We start from the raw sequence: 15,003 nt of genomic DNA, 5'->3' as shown, positions 1-15,003 counted from the left end.
GGAGGAGGGGGGGCCACCCCTTCACCCCAAACCCACCGCCATGTGTGTCAGGCCTGGACTTCTTGTTCAAGCTGTTTGGAGGATGTGGCTGTTATTTCCAGTATTCTGCTTTATAATATCTGTAGCCTTCAGTGATTCCTTGAGTGCCTTACACGGCTTGTGAACTGAATTCCTGACCAGGAAGAGACAATGCCCCTGGACCGGCGCCAGCTCCTTGGCCCCGGCAGCGTGTGTGTGCACAGGAACAGGTTTAGCTTCGACTCAGGAAATCGCCCTGTGAATACGTGTATTAAACCCTGTATGATGTGTTGTACAGTTTATAAAAAGGGATTATTGTAAACTTATGCAAAACATTAACACGGAGAAAATGGAGTTTTTTGGTCCCCTGGCCGGTGTGACCTGTGTCCTCTAATCCAACCCCAAAATCATATCCAAAATACAGAACATTGGGTTCAGTGCTGCAACAGCCCGAAACCAGGGACTGGAGCGATTGAGTACAGAATTTTACACATATTTTTGTATCGTGATTCCTATGATATATATGGACAGACTTTCTATTCCTTTGTAAAATACATAAATTATTGTCAACTTTTAATAAAAAGATCTGTTTTAAACCTTCAAATTGGATGAATTGGTTTGGGGCTGAGGCGATGGGGAAGCTGGACTGTGACGCTGGCAGCCCTGGGGCACCGGGAGATGGCCGGGGGGGCGTTCGGGGAGCCAACCACGCTCTCTCTGCCGTCACTGGCGCTGGGAGATGTCACCTCCCGGTCGTTCGTGGGGATGGGCACGGGTGGATGGGCACCAGGAGGGGCGGGGGGTCCCTGGGCGGCTCTTAACGCAGCGCTGGGCTCTTCTCCCCAGGGCGAGGCGGCTGCGGGAGCGCAGTGGCACCGGCACCGGGGGAACGCGGGGGTCCCGGGCCTATGTCGGGGCGGCAGGAGGAGGCTCTGCCCGCCTGCTTTGCGGGGCTGGGTGCGGGCAGCCCGCGGCCGCGGCAGAAGCGCGGCGGGATGTTCTGCAGCGTGGAGGATGCGTTCGACAACAAGACTCTGAACTTCGCCTCGCTCGCTGCCTCCGGAACAGGGACACCCGTCGGGGGCCACCGCCGCGACACCGACCCGAGACCCAGCCCCGACTCGAGACCTAGCCCGGACACGGGACCCAGCCCGGACACGGGACCCAGCCCGGACACTGACCCCCGCCCCGTCGCGGCCGCGCCGCTCCCGAGAGCCGCCGCCCCGGCGGAGCTGCGCGACGGCTGCCGGCAGGTACCGGGGCTGCGCCGGGACAGGGACTGGGGCACCTCCCAGAGCCATCTCGGCCGAGACCCCGCAGGGAAGGCGAGCGGGAGCCCCATTCGGTCCCGTTTCCTCCTGTCCCGTTCAGCCCCGTCCCGTCTCTTCTCATCCCATCCTGTCCCGTCCGGTCCCGTCCCGTTTCTTCCCATCCCATCCCATCCCATCCCATCCCATCCCATCCCATCCCATCCCATCCCATCCCGTCCATTCCCGTCCCGTTCCAACCCCGCCGGTCCGCGGGAGCCTCGCGCCGGGACGAGGCGCTGGGACGAGCCCGGCGAGCGGGGTTTGTGCAGCGTTCGGTCCGAGGGCGCCGAGCGGCCGCTTCTCCCTCGGGGGACAGAAATGTCACCGGCCCCGCCAGCCCCGGGCCCGGCGGGGGCTGCGGGACCGGACGGGCCCCGCTTGGTCCCGCTCGGCCCCCGCAATCCCCGGCTCCGTCCGCGGCTCCGGGAGCGCGGCCGGGGCGGGCGGGGGGCGCGCACGTAGGCGGGGACGCGCAGCCGCGGGCACGCGCAGGAGCCCCGCACACCCTCGGCGGCGGCGGCGGCGCGGAGATGTCGCACCAGGGCAAGAAGAGCGCGACCCGCACCACGGTGAGGGGCTCCCGTGCGGGGCGCGGGGTGCGGGACCCCCGAGGGCTGCGAGCCCGGGCCGGGGGCCGCGGGTCCCCCCGGCCGGCGGAGATGGAGCGGGGCGGGCGGTCCCCGCACCCCGGGCAGAGCCGGCGGTCCTGCTGCCCCCCAGGGTGGGCGCCCGGCGGTCCCGGCCCGTGCCCGGGGTGGTCGCGCCGTGCGGATCCCCCGCCCCGCCGCTCCTTTGTTGCCGGCCCGGTCGGACCCGGCGCTTTGTCCCGGGGCCGCCCCGGGGGGACAAAGGCGGGCGCGCCCCTCGGTGCGGCCGCGGGGCTGCCCCGCCGCCGACACGGCTTCCCTTCGGCGCTGGGGAGGGAAATGTGCTTGGAAATGCTTTTATCGCGGAACGGGCTTGGGGAGCGTGAGCATCTTTCCGCCGTGTCCCTGCTCCCCGCACGGATCCCGCCGCCCCAGCCCGGGGGTCCCCGCCCGCACCCCCCGGTCTCCCCGCGGCTCTCCCGGCGCTGCCGCTCGTTCGGAGCCGCGGGCGCTCCCCGGCCGGGCTGTGTGGGAGGGATTTCCCTCCTCCCGGCGCCAGCACTTCCCAGCAGGAGTCGGGAAAAATCCCTCGATAGCGATGCCTTGTTTTGTTTTTTCCACTCCTTGTGCTGGCTCGTGGCAGAGCTCCCTTGGGAACATCCCGGTGGGTACGGGAGCCGGGGACCAGCCGCGTTACTGGGCTGGGGGAGCAGATCCTGGGTGTGAGGGGCTGTAGCGGGGGTGAAGATGGGATGAGTGTGAGGATGGGGATGGGGGGAGGTTGAGGATGTGAATGAGACGAGAATGGGGTGAGGATGGGGATGGGGGGAGGATGAGGCTGGAGTGAAGATGGGGATGGGGGAGAGGATGAGGGACGGAGTGAGGATAGGGGTGGGCATGGGGTGAAGATGAGCCCCACAAGGGAGGGAGGGGCCGTCAGGCTCTCTGTGGGGCAGCAACACTGAGGCTTCTTTGATTGATGTTATGGGACAAGGGAAAACAATAAAGACACGATAAATCTTTGATAGTTCAAAAAACACAACATAATTCTTTAATTTATTTTTTTTAAGACAGCAGTGCTTTTTTAAACAACCCCGAAATGTTTCCAGGCAGTTTTTCATCTGCTGTGTGGTGCAGCATCTCCAGACTGTGCTGCCACGTGCTCGGGATTCCCTCGGCTGGTTTTGTGCCCAGGCCATGCTCTTTGTGTTGCTTATTTCAGCCTTGTTGATAGCTTTTTTAGCAACACCAGAGAGCAGGAAAGGAATCCTCTGAAATTAGGTTGCAGCTCCACATTGACATCAGCGCTGCTGCTTCCTAAATTTTCTAGTTAAAGATTCTGGGTAAAGATTCTGCAAATCTGACAACTGTGCCAGTGTCTGGCTTTGAAGTGAGGCGAGTCCTCGAGGCTTTATCTGCATCCAACGAGACTGTGAAAACTAATGAATGGCAATAAATTACCAGGTTAATGAGATGCACTGAGAAGTCTCTGTACCCAGAGCTGAGAGAGGAGGCAGCACAGATAAGAGACGTGGCTCAGCCCTTGGAGCTGGGGGTACTGGTGCTCCCTCTGCTCCCCTGGCTCCTTGAGGGACCTGTGCTCCTCCAAATGACAAATTTATGTGTTTCCCTTTGCAAATGCAGTTGTAGAATAGTCTGCATAGTCACTAAACTGGTGTGATTGCAGGGAAAATATTAAGTCCTAGACTTAATAAAGCTCAGAATGAGTAAAGTGGCATCTAAATAAAGGAATCTTTAAAATAATATGTTTTTTTCCCATTAGAGTGACCAGCTTCTAATCAAAGGAGGAAAAATTGTCAACGATGATCAGTCATTTTATGCAGACGTTTACGTGGAGGACGGTTTAATAAAGTAAGTTAAAAATTTATATTCGGTAATGTAATTTCTTAGAATGATACAGTGCTGTGAGATTTGAACAAGGTTCCTTCCCATCATTTTTCGCTTGGAAATCTGTTCCCTTTTCAAAAAAAAAGGCAGCTTTTTAGAGTAGTATCGAGAAAAAGCTACACTGGTGTAGTTCTGCAGCTGGAAAGACTTCCAAAGCACCGGCAGCCTGGGGAGAACCCAGCCTTGCAGACAGAAGTTTTTTTGGCATCTTTACTTCAAAGTTGTTGCCAGTTAACAGGAGATCTTGATTTCCTTTTCAGACAAATCGGAGAAAACCTGATTGTCCCTGGTGGCACCAGGACAGTGGATGCCTATGGGCAGCTGGTGATGCCGGGGGGCATCGACGCCCACACGCGGCTGCAGGCGCCGGTGCTGGGGCTAAGCTCGGCCGACGGCTTCTCCCAGGGCACCAAGGCAGCGCTGGCAGGAGGCACCACCATGATCAGTAAGGGGGAGCACATCCCAACAAGGCTTCTAAGCAGAACGTTGTCTAGCAAAATACACCAGGCCTGGAACCAGTGCAGAGATATTTACCCTCGTAGCACAGAAATGTTAATTTCTGCTGGAGAAATCAAAGCACTACGAACCCAATTAAAGGTGTTATGTGCCTTCCAGAACCTGCTTCCCTTGCTGCACACATGTATTAAAAATACATGGCCACTCCTGGCTCACCTCATCACAGAACAGAACAGAAGAACACTTTAAACACCTTTTAATATGTTTTGAACAGCTTTGCAAGTGTGTTTTTTGAGTTTCTCAGCTCTGACCGTGGGTTCCTTTTTTGTGTTAATGTAAAATAATTTTGACCTCTGTTTTGTTCCTGTTCTGGTCCCAGGAACCACTGTAGTATGTGACTGCAGGACCAGTCTCGACAGTCCTGGCATAGCTCCCTACTGACCCCACAGCCAGTGCTGCAGGAAATAGGAGGAGAGCTGAGGGATGTGATGGGCAGTGGGCGCTACCCTTGGGAAATGCCCCAGAGCACAAGTATGTGAGGACATGGGTTGGTCACCAGCCACTCCCACTGCTGTGCTGGATGAAAAGAAGGCAGAGTAGCCATAACTTGGAGTTTGCTTGTTCCATTTATATCACTTTTTCTGGGAAATTCATTACCCATCGTGTTTAACCAGCACTATAAAATGAACTGGTGTTGCAATGGCCCCTTCTCACAGCAGCAGGTCTCCCACAGGGACCTGTGGTGCCCCTGGGTGCCCCCTGCCCCTCCCTAACGCTGTGCAGTGTCTCCCCAGTTGACCACGTGTGCCTGGACACCGGGACCAGCCTCGTGGCCGCCTTCGAGCAGTGGCGCGGCCACGCCGACGGCCAGGCCTGCTGCGACTACGGCCTGCACGTGGACATCCCGCGCTGGCACGAGAGCCTGAGGGAGGAGCTGGAGGCCCTGGTGAAGGACAAGGGTAAGGGCAGGGGGAGCCGTGGGCAGCGGTAACCCCCAAACCCACAGCGGGGTCACCGCAGGGCCATGGGGTGAGTGGTGATGTCACTGCTGCTCCACCTGGTCCCAGGAGTGGGGGGGACATGGAGGGAATCATCCTTCCTGCGGAGCTGGGACCGCCCCGTCCTTGGCCGTCTTGGCACCAGGTTCCTGCTGTAACATCTGGGTTGTGTGCCCTCACCTTCGGGCAGTTGGCAGCCTGGTCATGGAAAGGGATTTTGGAAACTAAAGGGATGGGGTCAGGCACCCCAGTCTGGACTGCCTGACGTACAAAAAAAATGTTTAAATCAAAACCTCCAGGATGGGACTTGGTGAACAAAACTCAGCTTTAGGCATTCCGTAGAGGCTCCGTTTTGCCTGTGATTCCTGCACATCCTGAAGTATCCACAGGACGTGGTTTGCTGGAAAGCAGGCCACACAGCAGGGATTCATGCATTCACTAATACACATTGCCATGTTTGGGACTACATTTTCCTTCAGATATGCTACTGTGGGGCTAAATGACTTCAGTGTAATTTGTAGTCTTGCAAGCAAGGGTTTAATTGGCCAATTACCATAGAAATTTGCAGTGAATTTCCTATTAAAATGCAGAGTGGCTGATGTAATGGAACTATTCCGAGCTTGGAATACACATGAAATACATTTTATTTGTCATCTGATCGTAGTCTTATATTAGTTGTTGCCTCAATATAAAATATAGCAGCAATTCATAGAATCAAAGGATGATTTGGGCTGGAAAGGATCTTAAATCTCATCTCATTGCACCCCCTGCCATGGGCAGGGACACCTTCCACTATCCCAGGTTGCTCCAAGCCCCATCCAACCTGGCCTTAAACACTTCCAGGGATGGGGCAGCCACAGCTTCTCTGGGCAACCTGGGCCAGAGCCTCACCACCCTCACAGGGAAGGATTTCTTCTCAATATCCTGTTCAGCCCTGCCCTCTGGCAGTGGGAAGCCATTCCCTGTGTCCTGTCACTGCAGGCCCTTGCCCAAAGTTGAGAATAAATCATAGGCTGAAACCACCACTGGAGGAAAACCCAGCCTGGGAGCAAGGCAGCTGACTGCGCATTTGGATACGGTCACAGGGGGCACCTGAACCTAGACAGGGACCATGGGGTTTTCTTTTTTTTTGGTTCAGATGGACCCAAAGATGGGGGTTTATTGTCTTTCACAGCTCCCAAGCTTTGGGGTCAGTTCTTTTGGGGACATTTCTCACTTCAACCCTTGGTCTTGGTTTGCTTCCAGTCTAACCCTCTCCAGCACGACCCCTCAGTTCAACCACCCCTGCTCAGCCCATACCAGGTCAATGAGTTCTCAGTGGGACCACAACCACATGTCATTTTCTTTTCTCAAGGTGTGAACTCCTTCCTGGTGTTCATGGCTTACAAGGACAAGCTGCAGTGCACTGATGCCCAGGTAGGACAGCAGCATCCAGGGAAAGTCACTACCCTCACCGTGAGCATGGATAGGGATGGATCTGACGTTGGGAACTCGCTGTGTCTTGGCAGATGTACGAGATCTTCTGCATCATTCGAGACCTGGGGGCCATTGCCCAAGTGCATGCGGAGAACGGAGACATCATCGAGGAGGTACCGTGTTTGTGCCCACTGAGACTGCAGGGGCACCAGGGCACCACAACCAGGGCACCACAACCAGAGCACCAGGCAGGGGAATCCCTGACCCTGCAGTGTGGACTGGTGCCCCAAAGCCTTGGAGGGAAGGGGCTGGTGGGACCCTGCGTGGAAATGTGTGCAGGCAGAGGAATGTGCAGGAGGATCGGGGTCTCTTGTGGAATCATCAGCATCCTCATGGATGCTCACATGCACGTGGGTTCCAGCACAGGAATCTGTACGGTTCCCAGCAGGCGGTTTGGAGGTTCCTAAGGGATGACTGACTGCCTTAAGTGATGCTTTATCATATTATCTGTGTTGTTTAGAAATCTGGGGCACTTGGGAAGCTCAGGAGGTTTGAATATTTTGCTATAACACTCATGACACTTGTCAGTGCCTAAATCCACCCCTGGCACTTGGGAACTCCTTAGTGTCCGAGCCTCTGCTCATGGGCATTATTTTTCTTTTTTACCCATAGAAAAGACAATCCTGGCTCCAGCCTGCAGTCAGATAGACAAGGAGGAGTTAGACTGGCAATTCCTTCAGATCACAGTCACACCAGTGTTCAGTCTGGTGTGGGAGGAAGGTTAAACTGAAAGCCGAATCCAATCCTTCAAAGGGGCTTATTTGAACAAACAGGATAGAGGCTAATTCCCATCTCCCGGGATTTTATCTGAGAAACCTGTTCCTCATCTCACTGTGGAGCATAAAATGACCCCAGGCAGTTCAGTAACTGCAGCAGAATTTCTGTAAACTGCCAGCCAGTGTGGTGACACTGGAGCCCTGGGGACAAATTCAGAGATCTGTGACCAGAATACAGAGAAATAAACATCCTCTAAGAGGGTCCTTTAGAGGATCCTGTGGGATCTGCTCCGTGGTGTTGGATAATGTCCTTGCATTAGTGCCAGCTGAGTGGGAGGTTACATGATACACAACAGCACAGAGGGACAGGGTGAGGGGTGGGCTGGACATCTGCGTTCAGGTGCCACGTGAGTGACCTGGGGCATCCAGAGCTCATCCCAGCATCTGTCACCACAGGTGCCCTTTCCTCTGTGCCATGTGGTGAAGTGCACAGGGACAGGGAATGCTCGGGAGAGGTAGCACTTGCTGCACCCCACTGACAGGCTCTGTCCCCTCAGTGGGCTCCTGAGCTGCTCCAGGCAGGCCCAGGTGTGCAGGAAGCCCCTCTCCCTTTGCTGTAGCTGTACATGAGAGCTCTGACAGCCTTGAGGTTAGCAGTGATGGGTGTGAATCCTCCTCCTCCAGAACTGTGGGTTTGAGGGGTGGAAAGGTCCAGAGGTGCTGTTGGGATACAGCAGTTCCCATCCAGGAATGTTTCCCCAGCACAGGAATGGTCTCTGGGAGTGGTATGTGGGGTGTTCCAAGAACATGGTGCCACCTGGGCAGGTTCATGGATGTCCCTCAGCCCCTCAGGTGCCTCTGTGTCCCGTGGTGCTCTGGATGGGCTGTGCCCATCACTGACTGCTCTTTCCTTCCTCCTCACCCATCCAGGAGCAGAAGAGGCTGCTGGAGCTGGGGATTACGGGGCCAGAGGGGCACGTCCTGAGCCGCCCCGAGGAGGTAACACTGCCAGCCCTCCCACTGAGCTCCCAGTCCCACCGTGCAGAGGCCCTGAGACACCTGTGCCACGTTCTTGTCCCCACAGGTGGAGGCAGAGGCCGTGTACCGAGCCATCACCATTGCCAGACAGGCCAACTGCCCCCTCTACATCACCAAAGTCATGAGCAGGGGCGCCGCTGATGTCCTGGCCCAGGCAAAGAGGAAAGGTAAAGCTGGTCTGTGTTAGCTAGTTGAGCCTCTAAATCCAGCCAGGGATCTCACTGTAACTTCGAGGGCTGATCACTGTTATCACCCAAGCTCTCTCGTGCCCTGGGGGCTGAATCTCAGGAGCTGGTTTCCCTGGAAGGATATACCAGAGTTAATTGCTTGGAGCTGGGAAGATTGGAGGGGATGTGCTCCAAACTGTGACACATGAGAAACAGGGAGTAATTCATTTGTGAGCGTTTGTCATGAACTTAATGAAAAGGAGATCTGGAGCAAGATCCAAATTCTGACTACAGGCGGAGTGGGAAGGGCTGGGAGTGATCCTGTGGGGAGCAGGGTGGAAGAGGGGGCACAGCCACCTCTCTCCCAGCCTGGCAGCTGCCAGAGGGATGTGGGTTTAGTTTAAAGGAAGGCTTGTAGGAACATGTGTCTAGTGTAAGGAGAGAACAGACACATCCAGAACTTGCTTTGACAGCATTTCCCAGTCATTTGAGATAATCTAAAGGATTAATGTGATTCTGAAATACTGGGAATGCTGAAATAAGTGGAACTGTCATGTGTCGTTACTGTGTCCATGTCTGTGCTGTGTGAGAGGCTCATGGGATGTGGTGTGATTGTCCTCATTCCCGATTGCTCCACAGGCACAGTGGTGTTTGGGGAGCCCATCACTGCCAGCCTGGGCACTGATGGATCTCACTACTGGAGCAAAAATTGGGCCAAAGCTGCCGCCTTTGTCACGTCCCCCCCCATCAGCCCCGACCCCACCACGCCAGATCACCTCACCACTCTCCTGTCCAGGTGAGTCCCGTGTCACTGGTGCCTGAGCATACCTGCCCTGACTGCTTCCAGCCTGGATCCATCCTGATGCCATTTCCAGCAGTGGCACTGCCCATGGAGCCCAAAAAGCCGTGGGTGCCCTTTCCAGTCTGCTGGGAGAGGGGGGATATCCTGGCCAGGGAGGTGGCCTTGGCACCAACAGTGCCCCCTGTGACCCTGCCCTGTCCTTCCCCCAGCGGGGACCTGCAGGTCACTGGCAGTGCCCACTGCACCTTCACCACTGCACAGAAGGCCGTGGGCAAGGACAACTTCACCCTCATCCCCGAGGGCACCAACGGCATCGAGGAGCGGATGTCGATCATCTGGGAGAAGTGTGTGGTAGGTGCTGGAAGAGCGAAGGTGGGGTGTGAACACACGTGAGCTGTGCCTGTGCTCGGGACTGTCACAGCCTCCTGAATTCAGACCAGCTGGGAGGGTGACACCGTCTAGACACAACTTCAGAGAGCTGCTGCTGAGAGACTGTGACACACAAATCCTTCACAGTGTCTATCTTAAATTTCAGGAAAAACGTATCTCTTGTATCCTTTAGCCCACAGGGACAAGGCTCAGCTCCCCCCTTTCCCCTGTAACCACACCCTGAGGCAGTGCAGACTCTCACACCACATGGGCACGTGGGTGGGTCCAGCAGTTCCTCCAGTCATGGGGAGGGACTGTACCTGTGGTGGGCACAGGGCCATCTCCATGTGTGATCCTTCCTCCCTGCTCCTTCCCAGGTCCCTGGGAAGATGGATGAGAATGATTTCGTAGCAGTGACCAGCACCAACGCTGCCAAGATCTTCAACTGCTACCCTAGGAAGGGGCGCATCGCTGTGGGCGCTGATGCAGACTTAGTCGTGTGGAATCCCAAGGCTACTAAAATCATCTCAGCAAAAACCCACAATTTGGTAAAATATTTTTAAAATTATTTCCTGGAGCTGGGTTTAGAATCAGAAGAGAGCTGGACAGCAATGCATGTCCTCAGAAAGGTCAGATCGTTCAGCAAGCGAGGAGCTCTCTGTGTGAGTAAAGTGATGAAGGACCTTGCATTTGCTTTTAACATACAAGGAAAATATCCTTTGGTTGCTGTAGAGGGTGGCATTGGTACTGAGCGACCACTCTGAGGCAGGGAAATCTTAAGGTCAGTGTATTCTCTGTGGATTAGAAAAAGGTAAGCGCTGAACTTGGTTTAAGTATTGAACTATTGTTATAGTTTGAGTGGTTTTAGGGTTTAGTTTCTCCATTCCAATTTGCTTCAGCTCATCCCATTGGAACTTTTTATTCGGAATATGAAGGCTTAGTTAGTTCCGACTGATGGTGCATGAGGAGCCATGTACAGAAATGGGGGGATTGTTGGCTGTCACCTCCTCCTCTTAAATCCTACCAGGACTGAACATCGGGTTTTGGTTTTTCCAGAACGTGGAGTACAACATATTTGAGGGCACCGAGTGCCACGGGGTCCCGACTGTGGTCATCAGCCAGGGAAGAGTTGTCCTTGAAGATGGAAACCTGTGTGTCACCCAGGGGTTGGGTCGCTTCATTCCTAGAAAGACGTTCCCAGATTTTGTTTATAAAAGGATAAAGGCAAGAAACAGGGTAAGGAGAGTTTTATTTGCCATAATCCTGTATTTTCACCACAGTGTCTTTACATTAGTGTGTTCAGGTCACTGTGATGGCAAACCTGCAACAGCAATAGGAATATTATTAATGTTATTTCTTTCTAGGTCTCGGAAGTCTGTGTGTTGTCATGTAACTGCTGTGGTGTGGCGCCTGGCACCTCAATCAATAATTCCTAGTGCAGTATTAGAGCTCATAATGCCAGTTTTATTAGTATCCTTTGCCTATTATAATGTTAGAAAGCAAAAATACAACTTATAGCAAAGGTTTTTTTTTTTTGTTTATTGAGGTAGAGGGAGGAATTCCTCTCCTACTTGTACTAGAGAAGTTTCTGTTACTGTGTTCCCAGTGTTTGCTCTGCAGTGAGGTGTGTAGGTTCCGTAGGTACTGGAAATTCAGTAGGATAAATCATCCTGTGTGCTGGCACAGCTTTTTAAGGAGACACAAAGACATGCAAATATGCAAAAAGCTTCTTAACAGCTCTGCCCTCCTTCCCTTTTCCCTGTGCTATTGCAGGCAGTTCCATACTGCATCCTAGATGAAGGCAGAGCAGGACTCAGTTACTTACCACTTATCTCCAGAGGCAGGACCCCCAGCTCTGGGGTGCCTGAGGGTGCCTGGGGGTGTCCAGGGTGCCTGGAGTCAGGGCAGGATGGGGATGGGGCTGTGCCAGCTCCCTGCAGGACGGGAATGGGACCCAGAGATACCCCATCCCTGTAAGTGTCCAAGGCCAGGCTGAAAGCCTCTTTAAGACCATCCAGTCCAACCATCCCTCAGCACTGCCAAGACCAGCACTAACCCACGTCCCCAAGTGCCACATCCACACAGCTTTTAAATCCCTCCAGGGATGGGGACTCCACCCCTGCCCTGGGCAGCTGAGCAGCCCTTTCCATCAAGAAATTTTCCCTATTATCCAACAGGACCCTCCCCTGGCACAGCGTCAGGCCATTCCCTCTTGCCCCGTACCTGTCCCTACTCGTGCCTGACCCCTGTGCTCACTCTCCCCCCACAGCTGGCCGAGGTCCATGGCGTTCCCAGAGGGATGTATGACGGGCCGGTCCATGAGGTGCCAGCGAGCGTCAGGGCCGCAGCGCCCACGGCCACGTCGCGCCTCACGCCTGGCGCTGGCAAAGCCCCGGCTGTCCCTGTGCGCAACCTGCACCAGTCGGGGTTCAGCCTCTCCGGTAGGTGGGGGGCCCGGGGACTGGTTTGGGTGGATGTGAGTGGCCAGGCAAGGCTGGAAAATAGAAACTGTGTTTCTGCTCAGTGAAAAGCAATTTGTCCTGTGGCAGCAGCCGAGGGCCCGAGTGCAGCACTGATAGGTCTGGAATATTTTACAGTACCTGTGTCAAGGCACAAAGCCTGGCAGGGGCTGCAAGGCTGCTCCATGGAGGGAGGAAGCTGCAACCATGGGCAGGGGGAGGATGAGGCTGGAGGTGATGGAGTCACCACAGCCCTGCCTGGGTCCATGGGATGCTGCCATGGCTGTTGGTGGGTTGGGACTTCAGCCCCAGCTGCAACTCAGGGGTTGGAAGTGGCTGGGTTTGTAAAGATCGGCCAAATAACTCCATCTCCAGGAATCAGAATAGTAATCCCTCTGGTCTTTCCTCGTGAGCAGGCAATGACTCAGCATCATTCATCCTGCAGAAACCTGCCCAGCAGCTGTCGGGAGCTTGGAAAGCCAATGCTCTGCTCTAAAATGACTTCCATATTATTTTTTTAAGTGACTGGATCAGGTGGATCCCATGTTGTTTGGTAAATGTACACAGTCCCACATTTTATTATATACAAACTTTATTTACAAGAAAGCCATTTATAAAATTTTCCAGAAAGACACAATACAGAATTATGTAGTTCAGTCAAATACAGCCATTCCTAAGGGTACTATGATAGCAGAGTGTCCAAAATGATATATGGTGAAATTGCTGGTATTTCCCACTGAGGAAACACTGTGTGGTGTGTGCATTTAAAGTGGGACTCCCCTCGTTTGCTGTCCCCCAGGGTCGCAGGCAGATGACCACATTGCCCGGCGCACGGCGCAGAAGATCATGGCCCCGCCGGGCGGGAGGTCCAACATCACCTCGCTGTCCTGATGCTGTCCCTGTGCCACCATCGTGCCAGTCCCTGCCACCGCCACCACCGGGGTCCCACTGGGGCCAGGCCAGCCGGGAAGGGGACGGTGGGTGCCCTCTGTGCAGGGTGACAATGAGCAAGTGCTTGTCAGCTGTCCCAGCCCTTCCCTCGTAGGTAGAAAGTAGAGTGACCCCTGAGGTAGCACTCCCAGCCTGGATTGTCCCATCAGTATTCCTTCAGTAGCTGCTTGGAAAGCCCTTCCCCGTGCATGTGGCACCATGATGTCCCCAGGGCAGCGGGCTCAGCCCCACTGGGCTGGCTGGGGGCCAGGGCAGAAATGAAGGCGCATCCTGGCTGGATCACGCTCCTTTCCAGCAGCATCCACTGCCCGTTCTCATTGAAGAACTTCCAACCGATGAGAACTTCCATGGTTTCCATACAGTCAGTCACATCCCGCCTGTCCACAGTGCTCCAGAGCAGCCTTGGCCGTACTCCTGGAGCCACTGTCACCACACTCATGAGCCACCCCCGTCCATCTGTCTGTCCGTCCCTTGCTGATCACAGCTCCAGGGGCGGGTGCAGGCCCTGTGTCCCAGGGCAGAGCAGTGCTGGCTCTCTGGGACCCGGCCATGCCATGGGCCTGTGTCCTTCTGTCAGCCTTGTTTTTACAGATTATTTATACAGTTTCTCAAGAACTGAGTGTGGGTCCAGTACCCAATACCAGGGCTCGTTTGGAGGTTGGGTGCATATGGCACACTCTTTTATAAAGGCTATTATAACCTGCTTATTATATTTAAAGGTGTGTACATAGAGCGAACCTCTGGTCACAGAGCCATGCATGTACCTCCAGGAACAGCTCGCCGTTCCTGTCTGCTCCTTGCTTGGAATAAAGTTGGTTGGAAACCGTAAAATGGTGGCAGTGGTTGATCCTCCCAAGTCTATTTTTGTGTTTTCTTCCTTTGGGTTTTTCTGTGTGGGGATTGTACGATCCAGTCCTGACTTGCAGATTGCTGTGCTCCCCTTGGACAAAGGGAGAGGCTCCTCATCCGCTGTGTGGGCCCCAGGCAGAATCCCACCCTTCTCCTCAGCCATTCCGCTCGCCCAGGGTGCTCAGCCAGGCTCGGGGTCGCACAGCCGCCTGACCCCAAACCCCTCTGGTTTGCAGATGAACCCAGAGCACTGGGAGTGGGGGCTGGTTTGTCCCACTAAGTCAACTCTGCTCCCGGTGCCGGTGAGACGCCGGCTCAGTGAGATGCTGTGACATGTCCGTGAGATGCCAGTTTCCCTCAGGCAGTGTCAGGCTTTGGTCTCCAGCTCTGTCAGAGCAGGGAACAAGAAAGGGAAGAGGGCTGTGGAAGCACAAGCAAACATCTACTCCATGGGTTGGAGCTGGAATCGCACGTATGGTGGCTCCGGATACACGAATCCATGAGTTCGGTAGGAATGAATGTATTATTATCTGAACCCACAAATGTAAACCAGGGAGCGATTTATTTTTTGGTGGGTTTTTTTTAATTATCTGATCTGACCTACATCTCACAGCTTAATGCTGCAGTAGGTTCTGCAGCAAACACATGGGAATGCATTTATTCGTATGTTTTATATTTAGTTTTAACTTATTTGATTTCATTTGTTTGTTTTCTGATTTCTCCTGCAATTGCACCAAGACAATTAACATCTAGTGGAAGGTATCCCTGCCTGTGGCAGGGGGTGGGACTAGATGAGCTTTAAAGTCCCCTTCAACCCAAATGATTTATGACTCCATGATCTATTTTCTTTCTAAATAGAGCTTAAAATTATAGCAGTAGGAACTCTATAAGGAATAGGA

The 15,003-nt window shown here is 54.3% G+C and overlaps 1 protein-coding gene across 1 annotated transcript; it reads left to right on the top strand.

Annotated features, from left to right (window-relative positions):
- Positions 1-1,825: 1,825 nt before the first annotated feature.
- On the top strand, positions 1,826-14,086 carry DPYSL4 (dihydropyrimidinase like 4). The gene is made up of 14 exons (XM_027746320.2): positions 1,826-1,897; positions 3,699-3,787; positions 4,084-4,268; positions 5,074-5,238; positions 6,632-6,693; positions 6,786-6,866; positions 8,400-8,468; positions 8,554-8,674; positions 9,314-9,470; positions 9,686-9,827; positions 10,223-10,393; positions 10,902-11,081; positions 12,115-12,286; positions 13,104-14,086. The coding sequence occupies exons 1-14, from the start codon at positions 1,859-1,861 to the stop codon at positions 13,193-13,195; spliced, it is 1,725 nt and encodes a 574-aa protein (XP_027602121.1). The 5' UTR covers positions 1,826-1,858; the 3' UTR covers positions 13,196-14,086.
- Positions 14,087-15,003: the final 917 nt, after the last annotated feature.

Source organism: Pipra filicauda, unplaced genomic scaffold (genome assembly GCF_003945595.2).
Source record: "Pipra filicauda isolate LSUMZ 115617 unplaced genomic scaffold, ASM394559v2 scaffold150_size2825430_pilon, whole genome shotgun sequence".
Lineage (NCBI taxonomy): Eukaryota > Metazoa > Chordata > Aves > Passeriformes > Pipridae > Pipra > Pipra filicauda.
The sequence above is the reverse complement of the archived record's forward strand: the minus strand, read 5'-3'. Positions and strand labels throughout refer to the sequence as shown.

Coding starts and splice junctions, on each gene's coding strand:
- DPYSL4 (XM_027746320.2), top strand. CDS start 1,859: ATGTCGCACCAGGGCAAGAAGAGCGCGACCCGCACCACG. Junction 6,867..8,399: donor ACGGAGACATCATCGAGGAG/GTACCGTGTTTG, acceptor TCACCCATCCAG/GAGCAGAAGAGGCTGCTGGA. Junction 11,082..12,114: donor GGATAAAGGCAAGAAACAGG/GTAAGGAGAGTT, acceptor CTCCCCCCACAG/CTGGCCGAGGTCCATGGCGT.